Genomic DNA, 15,907 nt, shown 5'->3' with positions numbered 1-15,907 from the left:
TGTAGTTTCTGTTACGGCTGGTTTCAGACTCTAATTAGCACTCATTTTGGACTACCTTACTTGAGGTAATATGAGGCAGTCCAGCATTGGTGAGACTTTGGGTCTGTGAAACCAGCTGTCAATAAAAATGTACTACAGTAAACTGCCATTTGTCTCTTTAGGCCCAGTACAGATTAAAGAAAATTGTTTTTAAACATGCCAGATATTTTTCTTTACTGTGGTACATTTTACTGTTTTTAGTTGACAGTTTGAGTTCTGAGAGGGGCCTTGATTTTTAAAGCAGGTGTCGTCATTGACCGATGTAGAGAGTGACCATGAACTCAAACTCATTTGTTTGTGATGTGTCCTGGCATGATGCAGCACACAAAAACTACTCAGCACTCGAGAATGTTGCTTGAAGATGCAATTTAGGAAGTCCTGCCCTTATAAGCACTGTAAAGTGTTTTAAAGCATAGTGAAAGCATGATAAACCACAGGTAACCACTGTGAAGCACAGAGAGGTATGGAAAGTATATAAAAATAAAAAACCTGGCAAACCATGGTAAACTAAAAACATCATCGCTTTTAAGTAACGCCAAACAGATACACATAATACAAGAGAGCCCTAATTATTCGAAACTGTTTGTTCAATGTGTAGTTTACATAACTTAAGGAGAGGTCTGGTGCTGTCCTAGGTTAAAGAAAGCTCTCAGTTTGCATGCCTTACTTTCCGGTAGTCTGTTACATGTGCACTTGAGTTTCTTAAACCTATAATTACCAGTGCCTATTTAAACAGAAATACATCTTAGGTACATTTTGTGTTCCTTTCAAAACTACACCTGTGAGTTAATGAATGGAAGGTAAGATTATGGAATTATTAATTTCAGTTAAAACCCCTTGCTTCTTGAATCCGACCCTGTGTTTTGTCAACTCAGAATTGACTTTCTCTGAGAAGTAAACAAAACCATTAAAAGGTACACAAAAACACCTAAAGGGAATTTTCAGCAAGCTTTTTAATCATTTATCCAATATGTCCCTATGGTTTACAGGAAAATATAATGCAATTATAATACAAAATACAGCTGTATTGCAGATAAGGTTTAAGTTGTACAAGTGTTGGACAGACTGGGTTTAAAGAAACAATACAAACCATGCTGATGAGCCACAGTAAATTCAAGTGAGGGGCATACTGATGACATGGAGAGAATTCGCAGGGTAGGGCTAGTAACCAAGAGCTTATAATCCATTCTCCTCCCTTTCATACATATTTCCTTAAGCTTGTACCATTGTTTATTTCACTGCTTTGAAGAACATCTCTCTTCCTCCATGTTGATCTACTAGCGTATTTCAACCACAGTTTCAGCAAAACACATGTTAATTAGTGGGAAAGGAACTCAGTCTCAGTCCACCAAAGAAAGCAAGGAGGACTCCAATCAATAAGTGCTGACCAACATGGAGGAGAGGGATACTCAGTATTGCTGACGTTTCAAATTAAATACATTCAAAAATGTGGAAGTGCAGTGAAAACAGTACAGATGCCAATAAAGGGTATGACTTTTAGTTTAAACCTCAGACCACACCTTTGTCTCGTTTTAAAGTGTCACCACTCATATTGCCTAGTAAAGATTCAGTCGATTTTCACTATTTATGCATCACCATGAACATCACTTGGAACTACAGTGTGTTGAGCAGGCTGTCAGGGCGCCTGGCGGTTTTGATTGAGTGGAGGCAGACGGGTATTCAGAACATCTGGATCATTGACTCGCGGGCCTTTCCGACACCAACCCATTTAACTGGAAAGAGAAGAAGAACACAAGCAGAAAGATTCATATTAATATACTGACCAGCAGGGCATCAGTAAGACTACTCTGTCCGTGCCTTTCAATTGAAGAGTTCCACGTTAAATTTCACACTAAAATGTTAATCCTTGGCGACTATTCACTACATTCATCACTAGTTTCCACTGCTGTGCATTCTAATTAATTACAATGTAGACCTTGCAAGTCACTCTGGTTTGTTAATTTAAACTTTATCTGTAGGGACACTGATGTTAGTAATTAATAAACAAATTTAATAATAAAGTTTGTTAACGTGTATATTGCATGGGCTCCAGTGGTAGTCAGCTGGTTTGAAAATAACTATTGGGATACCATTTTTATACCAGTGTATCACCCTGAAGAAACCCTACCTTGAACAATGATTTGCAGAACACAACCTCACCAGCAATGGCAACACAATTACAATGGATTTGGAACAGATACTGCTGCACACACTGGTACTGAAACTGCTTCTTCGTTTACCATTGTGATATCACTGGCATGTCAAATAAATTCAAATGTTACCAGTAGGGTACCATTCTAACAACAGTGCTTACCATTGTAGCTGCTATTGTGCGATTGCTGCTTAAACCATTGCCATTATTGAGCTACTGATTTAGGAGAAAGTGTTGAAAAAATTGCTCCTCAACGTTTTACAGCATATACCTAAGGTTTAACAAATAAGGTAATAGTATTATATTGCAGGAATAAGTAGTTACGATAGTTATATTGAGCTTGAATATAGTCCAGCACTGGATAAAAAAGCTTTTTAAACTGGAAAAAGCAATTAAAATATGTTTATAGGGTTGCTAATCAGTCTTGTTAGATGTGTGCACTCAGAATTAGGATACATTTTAAAATCAGGCAAGACTAAGAAGTGGTATGCTTTAGAGAAACATATTAAATACTTGCCTCCCCACCATGATTTTAAATATAATTTAACTTTCCTTTACTATACATCTTGGTATGCTTTCATTTGAGTATGTGGCAGTACACTTTTCCACTGAAGATTTGCTCAGGGTAAATGCTTTCACAAGTGGAATTTTTGATGCAGACTCACTAGGAACACCGATATGGTTCTCCACAAATCGGATGTAGTTCTGTGCCTTGGGAGGCAGGTCGTCCCACTTCCTGGCAGCGGTGGTGTCACTCTTCCAGCCTGGCAGGGTCTCGTAATCCACCTCCAGTCGCTGCAGGACTTCTTGGTTAGCTGAAAGAAACCCAGAGACACTCAGCCAGTCAGACACTGACTGGTTGCTGGTTTCTTGTGGTTGGCCAGTGTACTGTGGGTTTCCTAGATGTCAGCATGCTTACTTTTCTATAGTTCGGATTGTTTTTACCTAATTCAAGACAGTACCATGACTTCCCCAACTGAAAAAATGTATCAGGCTGTTGAAACTGAAGCATTATATAAAAAGTAAATCATCATAACTTAGATGTGCAGTGTGCAAAACCGTCTTGTGAAAAATGTTAAGTTTTATCATATTGTTATGATTATTATTATTATTATTATTTATTTCTTAGCCGACGCCCTTATCCAGGGCGACTTACAACTGTTACAAGATATCACATTATTTTTACATACAATTACCCATTTATACAGTTGGGTTTTTACTGGAGCAATCTAGGTAAAGTACCTTGCTCAAGGGTACAGCAGCAGTGTCCCCCAGCTGGGATTGAACCCACGACCCTCCAGTCAAGAGTCCAGAGCCCTAACCACTACTCCACACTGCTCCACTATGATAGCTTTCCTTATCCCAATCACTCAAATGCCAGTACTAAGTAGGCCACCATGACCTGTTTTCACAAGTGAAAGAGCAAAACATGTAAGCCTGATGTACCTCCACTACAGCCCTGCCTTTGTGGTGTTATTAAAGCAGTAATGGGAGAATGTAAAACAAACACACACCATGCCAAGACCATACCTGGGAAATATGGAATTCTCTTCCCATTTAACTTGTAGGCGATTCCCACTTTAATCTCATCCATGACATCCAGGATATCCAGTTTAGTTAAAGCTAAACTGTGGAGCAGAAGTTGGAAGACAAGGTATTATTCCCCACAATGAAGACCACAGGTTAACAAAAAAATAATAAAATACGGTAGTTTACTTTATTAAATGTGTCAAAGATCCATGAGTACAGACATTTTGAAAAGAGCTTTGAAACAGACTTTAAAGTTAAGGGTAAAAAGTGGTCAGGATGTTAACAATGAAAAGAAAAATGACCAGGTAGGTTATTTAAACAGTTGTAGTAACATCTGGGGACGTGCAACGCTATGTTTTTTCTGAACCCCGCTATAATTTAGCAATGTTATTTACTCCAGTTACTTAAAGAAATTTTGACCAGAGGTTTGCTTTCAAACAGTATGCACTGTCTACAATCCAGAAAACTCTTTTTATAATCATTTAACTTACACATTTTATTAAAATATAATACAATCATGTATATGTTAAAGATTGGATACTGGCACCAAAAGTGTGTTAGAGGAGAAATATACAATTTAGAAGATTTTTTTTTTTTAAGCTTTCCCTTATTATGCATTGTGCCAATTCTGCATACCTGGATATAGTGAAATACAAAATTTTATTAGCACAGCTTTTCTGAGAATAAATAAGTGGTAAGCGTTGCCATGCTTGACCAGTCGGGGCAGGAATTGAACTTGGAGTTGAAATACGACACTGTGAGTATTCGTTCAGAGCAGACCCTGACACTGTTACTTAATAGGACAGGCTAAATTTACACAGCAGTGAAAGGCTTGTCCGCTTACGCAGTGAAGCCGTTAATCATGTTTGCATATCTCAGGATGACGAGATCCAGCCAACCACAGCGCCTCTTCCTGCCTGTGGTCACGCCCACTTCATGGCCTCTGGTCTGGAGCAATTCTCCAACATCCTGCAATGTAGTAAAAAAAAAAATTAAAACAAAAATCATTCAAATTGACTTTTGGACAGTGTACTACCCCTACCACCAAGTATCACCACAGGGGTTGGACCTGGTATGTCCCTTATAAATGTCTACCATTAGAATTGTGCAGTTTTCCCATGCTTTTCCCTTGGTTGTACAATGCATTTACAATAGTTTGCAATGTTTTGTAATATGCTTTACTGGAGCTCACTCAGCTTTACAATACTTAGCTATTTTATTTTTGTTTTTTACAATTGCTTTTGCTATGCTGTATTACACTTTACTATGATTTTACTATTGTAAACATTTATACGGGTAAGCGCACATAGGTCTGACTAATTAGGTCTCTAAATGGAAACCCTGACCTATATTGTGTAGTTTTGCGAGTCAGTTTCAGTCACTAGTAAGCCTGATAAATATATGAGCAGAAACAGCAGTACATCATTCTACACATAATAAGATATTAAACGCATTTAGGACCAATTATAATTTAGAAGTAGATATACCTATATGTCCTTGGGGTATGAATGTCATTCAAGCATGCGAAGGTCAACAGTTTGGAGATAGATAACTATTTTACTGTACCACACATTACTTTGAACACATAGCTACCCGTTGTGAGAGACATGTGATAAAACCACCAGACTGCTCAGTATAGGTGCATGTAATCTAATACAAGACTCCTCAAGTCTGGTCACTCACATTATTCTGCTCTGTGGGGAAAGCGCCAATGCCCACTCGTGTGGTGTAGGCCTTCACCACCCCATAGACCTCCCCGATGTTGAGCGGAGGGATCCCCAGGCCAGTGCACACCCCGCCCACGGTGCAGTTCGACGAGGTGACAAACGGGTATGTGCCTGGAAGCAAGAAATACACAACAGGAGGAAGCACTGCCCTTATAAAAGTGCACCATGGGAAATGTTCACTGCAGGTTCCCTACGGTTGTACTGTGCATTACACATGGCTTACCATGGCTGGGTATGTGTTTTTATTGATGCTGTACTATACCCCTCTAGGCATTACAGTGCTTACCTATGTTTTACCATGCTTTAAAACACACTGGCTATGATTTTACTATGGGCAACCTTTATAAGGGTTTTATGAGTCTTTGCCTCTGAATCAAATTCATTTTACTGTTATTGCTATAATTTGTTATGATAGAGGTTATTCTAGGCAAACCTTCATGTCCCATTAGGCATGCATCTATCCAAATTATGTCTGTTTTGTAACCACATGCATTCATTTCCAATTGCAATTTGTATTTTTTTTACATCGACTGTGTATAGTATGAACACATGTATGCTTTTAGTCCCATATATAAAATCCAAGCTGGGAACAGACTTACCAAAGTCAATGTCAAGCAAGGCCGCGTTGGCACCTTCTACTAGGATTTTCTTTGGAGGTCCATGAATAGCTTCATACATGAAATAGACACCATCCCTCACCATGGGCCGTATTCTCTCAGCATATTCCTGAGAAACACAAGCATGTCTTGTTAGTTTTAGTCTTCACAGGCAATTCCCTCTCCACCTGCATTTTCATCCCATTATCCTTGCAACATTATTGCAGCTTGCTGACTATGGGGGAGGCAGGGTTGGAGGAGAGAGAGGCGTACCATCACAGACACTCCTGTTTCTCTTCAGTGTTCTCTCTTTCGGGGTCACACAGGTATTATGATCTCTCCTCCCATGGTCTATGCTACACATAAGAATCTATAGTATCCAGGGTAAAAGGTGAAACAGAAAATAAAAAAAAACACGAAAGAACAAGGGGCATTTTATATAAGAAATTGAAAATGAAGCTTTGGTTAGTGCACTAGCCTGGGGTATCTTCAAAGCTGCATTTTAACTGGCACTTCAGATAACTTTAAGTGAATACTATAAGGTTTAGCTATTCTGTATCTAACTGGAACATCTTTTCTAGAACATGACATCCATTCATTTATTTTTCTTAATTTTATTAGGTTACTAAGATTTCTGAAAAACAAACCAAAGAAAATGTCAAGTGAATAGATGTGTCATACTGCTTGGTAATATTACTATTTTGAACACATCACATATATAGCACACACTTCTGTGTTCATGTGCTGCTCTCACATTGCCGAGCAATCAAGTGTTGTGCAAATGGGAACCCTGACCAGTATTCTGTAACAGATAAAAAGCTGTAACCCCCTGCACCCCCATCACAGATTGTCTTACTGACAACAGACTCTTATACACAGTTTAATAATATTCTGAGACTACTTCCTCAGTCCTTACCTTTAGTTTTTTCAGTTGACCATCAATGTCTACCTCCAGACTGGGAAACATAGACTGGTGCTGTTGGGCCAACTGCTTAAATCTGCAACACAGTTAAAAACAGAATAAGATAAATTGCATACGAGTTAGGAGAGGCACTGCAATTAGGAGAGAATTAGTGAGGTCTTGTGGTCAGAACTAAGCAAACCACCAGAGGTCCTGGGTTTAAATACCAGTCATACTTTAAAATAGCTGCCTTTTCATGAAATATATATATATATATATATATATATATATATATATATATATATATATATATAGGTAAAAAAAGTCTATTTTCAACATGGGCTAATAATATGGTAAAAACCCTACTTAAAGATGTAAGCTGTTTTCAAAACTGTATGGGACACGACACCTAAAAATATGTATGGGAGGCTGAGACAGGGAAATGGTCACGGCACTGGCTTTTAAAGGGGCAGTTGAGTCAGCTATGGGCAACAGCTGGACTCCCTGCCTAAGCAGAGTTTGGAGAATGCAGGGAATGACGGCGGCTGATTGTGGCTGCGTGTTCTCAGCTAGCTAGTGGACACGGCTCGGCAGGGATACCGCTTTTAAAAAGTGCTTCTGACAAACAGGTGGTGTTTATCACTAAGACAGATAGGACACAGCCGTTGTACGTCAAACTTTGTTTTATTAGGATTTTTGTTTTTGTTTGGACTGTTTAGTTTGACTCTTTTTACTGAGCTGTAACAAACAGATGTCTGCTTCAAGGACAGAATTCAATCTGAGTTCAATAGAAAATCATGTGTTAGTTCATGCATCTTGAGAGCTGCTAATCCAGCTGTGATGAAACTTGGTACGGACATTCCTGAAGGTATCTATATCAAATCTAGGTTGTGGTGATATATTTCTGCAGCAGTTCTAGCTTCTGATTGGGTTTTGAACCGCTCTCACAAATCGCATTAAATTATCATTTGTAATGAGATGCTATTGTACATGCTGGTGAATGAATGCAGGTCAAGGTTCAGCACTGTGTTCTTTGTATTCTTGATAACCAGAGTAGACCGGGTCATACCTTGAAGAGAAATCCTTAAAGTCAGCAAGCAGGTCACACACCCGGAGGCCAGTTCTCGCTGCTTTACTCGAGTATGTCGGCCCGATTCCCTTCTTGGTAGTTCCAATGCTATAGAAATGAACAACACAGCAGCTGAACATCACATTCAACAAAGCAGTACTGTGCAAGCAAGGGATATCGTTATTTTAATCTCTTGTGCATAACAAGCTGCGTTTTGTTTATTAAGATTGAGATTACACATTAAAACAATCTATAAAAGCTACTGCTTTGTGTCAAGTGTGCCTGTTTCATATGCAGCAATTTGCATTAAAATGGCACATAAATAATCATTGTTTGGAGGAGTGATCTAGAGAGAGTTAAGCAATAAAGGACTGTACCATGAGACCAGACTGTTCAGTGATGTTATAGAGGCAAAGGGTCTAATTTAAAAGAAGAGAACTTGTACTAGTGCATTGATTATGTTCATTTAACGCACTGTATGGTTAACCTGTTTCAATTAGCCTGTGTCGTATCTCTACCTTTTTAGCTGATTGCAAATACATCTGTAATAGTAGCATTTACTGTACATACAACACTGCAATGGGATTTTGCTTGTAGCCACACGTATGAAAAGGGCACTTGATAGTCTAAATGTGCTATTTACTTTTTCCCATCTTGTTCTTGTCTCTCGACTTCCTGAAGCCCGTCCACTTTCTGGTGAAAATCAAACACTGTCAACGAGAGAAAGGTGCAGGACAGTCAAACCATGTGAAAAGTTGCCTCCATATACCCCCAGGTTTGCATACTTTCAATAGCTTATGCTAAAGAGAAATTGTATCAATTTTGATCACAGTTAGGTATGAGGTTCTGGATATGTGTAATATAAAATGCTGCAATCTTTACAGTGGAGTTTTAGCTACGTTACAATGCTTTCTCTATATAAGTTGACCCTTTGTAGCGTGCAGTTGCTCATGTATTACCTTAACTATGGCTTAATAATGAGCATAATACAGCATTATAATGATAGAGCACTGTCAATAGATATCCATCCCATGAATGTCCATGAGGTTGTATCTATTCCATATACAAACTCATAGGACAAGTTGAAGTTATTTAAAGTAATTGTAGTTAACAAAATAGCACACTACATTTTCTCTGCTATGCACATGTATTCATTACATAGGTCTCCAATGTGGAGTTTTTAATGAATCACGTGTTTTACCAAAAGGCTAAAGACATCTCTGTTTGCAAGCCATGCTTTTAGACTGTCTTGCACTTCCTGTGTCTTTCACAGGGACACTGCCTCATGCCTCACAATACACCCGAGGCGTGGGTTGTATCTACATTACAGCTGGTGGGTTGTATCTACATTACAGCTGGCGAGTTGTATCAGTGCATTACAGCTGGCGGGTTGTATCAGTGCATTACAGCTGGCGGGTTGTATCAGTGCATTACAGCTGGTGGGTTGTATCAGTGCATTACAGCTGGCGAGTTGTATCAGTGCATTACAGCTGGTGGGTTGTATCAGTGCATTACAGCTGGTGGGTTGTATCAGTGCATTACAGCTGGCGGGTTGTATCTACATTACAGCTGGCGGGTTGTATCAGTGCATTACAGCTGGCGGGTTGTATCAGTGCATTACAGCTGGCGGGTTGTATCAGTGCATTACAGCTGGTGGGTTGTATCAGTGCATTACAGCTGGCGGGTTGTATCAGTGCATTACAGCTGGCGGGTTGTATCAGTGCATTACAGCTGGTGGGTTGTATCAGTGCATTACAGCTGGCGAGTTGTATCAGTGCATTACAGCTGGTGGGTTGTATCAGTGCATTACAGCTGGCGGGTTGTATCTACATTACAGCTGGCGGGTTGTATCAGTGCATTACAGCTGGCGGGTTGTATCAGTGCATTACAGCTGGCGGGTTGTATCAGTGCATTACAGGTGGCGGGTTGTATCAGTGCATTACAGCTGGTGGGTTGTATCAGTGCATTACAGCTGGCGGGTTGTATCAGTGCATTACAGGTGGTGGTTAAGAGCTACAGGCCACTTAAATAGTTAGCCTTTTCATAATTATTAGTCTAACACTGTCAGAAAGTAAATATAATCGTGCAAATTTAAAATATAAAGACATGGATGTAGCTGGCCGCAATGACAGTGCCTTTGAAGCCCTTGTTTTAAGTACTGAGTGCAGTCGATCTCTAGAACCGGGGTTGAGCGTGGTTGAAGGGACCGTATATGAGAGAAAAAAAAACAGCTAAGTACAGGTTAGTTCACCTCTGAAATTGAACAGTATAGCAGTAACCTTTGAAGAAACCATTTATGGGGTCAGAATGTAGAACAAACAGCACACCATGTATTCTCCACTGGAAGTAAATGGATAAAACATCTTTTGCTAGTGCACTTATTTTACTATTTTTTTAAGAAGGGACAAGAATCTAGTGAGGGACACTAAGATATTTAGTAAACAATGGGTCTGTATGGGGTAAAATAGGCAACAAATGACCCACCCCGAGCACCACAAACCAGCAGGGTCAAGACACAGTACAAAATGTAAAGCCAATGCCAATGTTAAATATTTTGATATCTCAATTTTGGACCAGTGTTGAGAGATTAAGAACTTTTACTATTGCCCAAACATATATAAAAATAGATCATTATTATATTGCACTGGATGTGGTTGCAATGCTTATCCAGCAAACCAATCCAGTAATACAGATTTTTTTTCATACAGAAGATTTCACCTACTTTAAAAAAAGTTGGGAGGTATGGTAAATACATACCTATATGAGCTCGATCTGAAATGATCAATCTTTTTTGCCAGTCTTTTAATCCTGTAAAGAAAAAATGACTTGGTGAGACTGGAAGGTTAAAACTGCATTACTACAAACCAAACAAAGTCCTATGGTCTTTGAGCCTTGTATACTCAAACTCCAAAAGTGAACTCAGCGTTGTGTACTGCAGATTATTATTGAGGAGGAAAAAAAAACTATTGATTTCTAAACTTCAATACCTGATCAATTCCACAACCATTCCCATAAAACAGCCTTATTCATATAAACTGCCACCTATTGTAAGGTGTTACCAATTAAATAAATACAATATCATACATGGAGAAAATGGTAAAGGGTGTTGTTCAATACTCAAAGAGGTCACAGGGGCTTTCGGAATCCAGAATCTGATATACTCAATAACTTAAACCACATAATGTTAATACCATGTTTTATGACAATTGGATAAGCGGTTCTCTATATGGAAACATGTGTGACATACTGTAGTCCAGAATTTAGTAAAAAATGTCTGTACCTTTCTTCTCATTTTTATCACCTTCTTCAAACAAGCCAGGCAGATGAATGACAACACCATTTCCTGCAGATGGCATTAGATATCACATGTTAGATGCTAGACACCTCCCTTAGGTTAACTATACAGACTTGCAGCATGGTAACCATTAAAACGTGACCTACCGATCAAGGAAATGGCTTTTTGGTTGATGATCCCGCTGGGTAAGAGATGGAAATCATACTCCTTTCCCTCCACCACCACTGTGTGACCGGCATTGTTTCCACCCTGAAAGCAACAGAAGGGTGAGAATGTTCTTTTTAGTTATGGAACTAGAAGTCTGTGTTTTTGTGATGAACAAATACAAATGTTAGTAAATTCAGAAATCACCATCAGCATCATGAAAAAGATTCCAGTGGCCTCTGTATGTAAATATAAAAATTACTTTAGAAAGAGACAGACAGACAGGGTCCATCATGCTTCCCCAGTTTATGAAGAAATGGTTCTCAAAATGTCTGACATTGGACTAGGGTTGTGGCTTATAGTGGGGAAACTATTGTCCCCAAAGCCAAAGATTAAGGGCAATGGAGGACACTATAAAAACCCAAGGAGACAATAGTTTTCAACAAAACCCTGAATACCCAGTCCATATATGTTTTGTTAGCCCATAAAAAAGTGTTAATAGCCTTTGGCTCCCAGATGGCAGCACAGCGTTCTTGCAGATGGCAGTTCAAGCTTGTATTTCTTCATGGTTTCTGTGTTTTTGAAGTGGAGATACTGCTGAACGATGGCGATAGATGTTACCATATTTGTGGTTTTAGTGTCTTTTTCATTTAGAATTTGATGAAGCTCTTCTTCAGAAAGCTGAGGAAAAAGTGCTTCCACAATATGTTCTTTATTCACCGGCATGACAGAGGAGCTACGAATGGGTGCTTGGTATGGATATGTACTGTTGTTATTTTGTTGCTATGGATATTTGACGTTGTAAACGACTTCTGAGAGTATGGTGCAAACTAAACAATGTAGGCCAAGTTTTTTTTATATAACATATATCTGTGTCATTATAGCTGTTATTGGCCCTTCTCAAAAGTAGACGAGTAAAACAGGAAAAAAGCACTCCCTTCAAATCAGAAACCTTTCACACCTTCCCATGTAGGATCTGTTTATACCTCATACCTGCATTTGAAATAGACTCTCCAAATTAATAGTCTGTCAGGGGCTAGGCTGGGATTTGAACCCAGATCTCACATGACCTCACAATGCTCCTGCACTGCTAGACAGCTGCTGGAGGACAAGTTCCATTGCTTCCTCTTCAGAAGGAGCTATTTTAATAGTGAAAGCTGAGGCGTGGTGACTCGCTTGTGTTCATGCAAGAGCGATATTCAGCCTGCCCTACTCACGTTTCAATTTTATGATGTGAACATGATCTAAGTTTGTCCCAAACAGCTTATAGATGCATAGGGAATGCCATGGCCGCTGAACTTCAGTCCTTACATAACAAGTCCAGCAAATCCAGGACACAGCAACTGCCTGTTGCGTCATCCACTCAATAACCTGTTTAAAATCCCTCACATGAGGAAAGTGATGTGTAAGCAGAATAGTTCATAATTAAATTCCAATATATATTACAACTCACAACTGAGAATTACTGCACTCATGTTTGTGTTAATTATTTGCCTTTTGTATTCTTATATTTGAATATTCAGTATATTGGTTAAAATAGGTGTTATAGAACGGTCGTGAACACAGACAAAAGGGGTATCATTTTTCCTCGCGCTTTTGAAATCCTTGTTCATACTTTTTGGTATACATTTTTTAAATTGCAATCCAATTATTCTGAGTGACTCAAGGATGACACTGTGTAACTGGCCCAGCACAGAATAACAGAAGGCAAAAGTTCAGCTTGATAACACACAGTGGTGATAAAACTGTAATGTTGTGATTGTGAATATTGTGTCCCCATGCTACCGCGCAGTTGCTTTATATTAGGGGTATCAAACTCCAGTCCTCGAGGGCAGCAGGGTCTTCTGGTTTTCATTCCAACTTAAGCTCTCAGTTAACATAATTGATCTAATTATTTGTTGAATTTGACATAGTTAATATTTTTCTAGGTCTTTTACAGTTGATGGTTTTAAAAATGCACTTGATTCAAGGTGCACTACCTATGAAACATTTTGAGGCCTGAAGAGAAGTGTTAAATGTGTCCAGTTAATCAAATAATTAGACCAATTAAGTAATTGAGGGCTTGGGTGGAACGAAAGCCAGAAGACACTGCGGCCCTCTAGGAACTGAGTTTGACACCCCTGCTTTATATAGTACAGGGGTCTCCAACCCTGGTCCTGGAGCGCCGGTGTCCCTCCTGGTTTTTGTTCCAAATGCACCCTTAATTAATTAATTTGACCAATTAAGCTTCTAATGAGCACTTAATTGATCCAGTTAAGTAATTTAGGGTACAGTTGGGACAAAAACCAGGAGGGACACCAGCCCTCCAGGACCAGGGTTGCCCACCCGATATAGTATATAAACATGTAACATCAAAATCCTTGAACATATGACCTACAGCACATTTTCAAAGATTGGTAAGTTATGTTGTGTAAATCTCAGTTACTAAAATTATGCAAGGTAAAACCATGATGTGGATTCCTGTCTTATAACCATATGATGTAAGGAAGTGGTTCCCAACTGGTCATTCCAATTGAGCTCTCAATTACTTAACTAGACCCTGCAACTGATAAGAGCTGAAAACAATTAAAAAGGTCTAATTCAGCAAATGATTATTTCAATTAAGGATCTAGTTAAGTAACTGAGAGCTCAGTTGGAATGAAAACCAGCAGACACAGTGGGTCCTCTGGGCCAGTTTGGGAACCATTGATGTAGGGCAAAGCAAAACATTAATAAAACCAGATTTATAGCTTAAAATGTTGAAAGTGGAAATCAAACTGTACTATTGAAACCTTTAAGAAGGCTAATAATCCCCATCAGGAAGTAAATGATGCATAACATTCAGATAGGACTGCTGCCAAACTCAAATGACTTGATATCAATCCAGCTGAGACCTCTTAAGTGCCAAGCATCTTTAATGACCAGTTGCAAAAATGTTTGCATGGCAGCCTGAGTTGATTCTATTATTTCTAAGCCAAAATAAATTATGTTCTAAGAACCACACATACTATATATATATATATGTGTGTGTGTGTGTGTGTGTGTGTGTGTCCGTCGTACTATATGGTACAGTATTTTAACGTATACACACTCTCACACCACCTTAAACAACACTAGGCAACTGCTGTTTAGGCTACAAACTGGTATGCTACCAATTTGCTGTGACATTTCTAAGTGTGAGAATGTGGAGTTGAGAGACGGTTCAGAACACAGCCTTCCCTGTAACGGAATCCCTCCGCCGTCCTCGCGTTCATCTGCAGGACTTCCCAACTTGGGACGAGTATTAAACGACTCTTATTTCACTGTGCGATCATCTGCCTGTATTTATAGTTGCCAGGCTACTTTTTGTGTGGGACACATTCCATACCACTGGTCTAGCAATAGTGCGTCTATTTTAATTAATATGCACAGCAAGGTTAAATCTACAGTATGTATGTTTGTACACAGACATTAATCTTCACATTATACATGCTTGGTATTCAATAAGACTTTACAGTCAGATTTATCAGTGTGAGGTGTAAAGTCTGCGCTACTTTGCGTTTTCATAAAAGTAAAACTATTCATTCTACAAAATTAAAAGATATAACAGGGTATAATATATTCATATATCTTTAAAGTTGTTTGAAGATTACATTTGAAGTCTGTTAACAGACACCAAACTGTATTTTATTTAAAGCATTTTTGAAAAGCATTCTTTAAAAGTTAAAACTTTGTGAATAGGGCCACGTTAAATGAAAATTATTTGTTGAACTTCTGTAACATTTAAGATGGTTTCGCTTTCCTAAAGTAGTGGTGCACACTGCACCGGGACAGAATGATTTCTGGTCCTACCCCGTATTAATTCACGTAATACCGATACATTAAATACTAAACCAATTGGCTGATGTAGGCACAGTCTTGGTTATTGACTAACTGTTTAAAGTTACAAAGTTATGCACGAAATACACTATCAAAAAATGCATGCGTCTAAAAAAAAAAAAAAAATTCTTCTTACCTGGCACCTGCAAATTAAATCAGATTCTGTTGCAAGCAGATCGACCACTTTGCCCTTCCCTTCATCTCCCCACTGCGCTCCAAGAACGACTATGACTTTGTTCCCAAAGTCGCTTCTAGGTCGCTTGGCCCCAGAGCTCGGAGGGTTGGAGTAGTTCTTGTGATCTTTTGCTCCCCAGACGCTGGACATCTTTACACCAACGCCGCTTCTGCTGCAGACAGACAGTCTGAAATAAACAGACGTCCCGTCTGTAAACTCAGAACACCGAGTAACCAAATACGGTCCAATACTTAGCCAGAGTGATGTCAGCAGCAGCAACTGACACACCTACACATGTCCCCCGATATATATAGGAGACTAACGTAATGGGCTGCATCATGAGCTGGGTGGCTATACGTGTGATATACGAAGGTGTTGCACAGCTTCGGGATTTCTTCACTTGAAAATTGTGATGGTGGTTCACTATGAAAGGTGCTATATA

General features: G+C 39.1%; 1 protein-coding gene across 1 annotated transcript; it reads right to left on the bottom strand.

Annotated features, from left to right (window-relative positions):
* Positions 1-974: 974 nt before the first annotated feature.
* On the bottom strand, positions 975-15,741 carry LOC117421877 (adenylosuccinate synthetase isozyme 1 B-like). Its single transcript, XM_034036336.3, has 13 exons — positions 15,427-15,741; positions 11,456-11,558; positions 11,295-11,357; positions 10,772-10,822; positions 8,658-8,724; positions 8,015-8,122; positions 6,961-7,042; positions 6,048-6,174; positions 5,405-5,559; positions 4,566-4,690; positions 3,722-3,819; positions 2,857-3,006; positions 975-1,772 (listed from the first exon to the last, which is right to left on the bottom strand). Exons 1-13 carry the CDS (start codon positions 15,613-15,615, stop codon positions 1,720-1,722), a joined length of 1,371 nt encoding a protein of 456 aa, XP_033892227.2. The 5' UTR covers positions 15,616-15,741; the 3' UTR covers positions 975-1,719.
* Between the last annotated feature and the right edge of the window lie 166 nt (positions 15,742-15,907).

Source organism: Acipenser ruthenus, chromosome 15 (assembly GCF_902713425.1).
Source record: "Acipenser ruthenus chromosome 15, fAciRut3.2 maternal haplotype, whole genome shotgun sequence".
Lineage (NCBI taxonomy): Eukaryota > Metazoa > Chordata > Actinopteri > Acipenseriformes > Acipenseridae > Acipenser > Acipenser ruthenus.
Note: the sequence above shows the minus strand (reverse complement) of the source record. Positions and strands in the feature narration are given on the sequence as shown.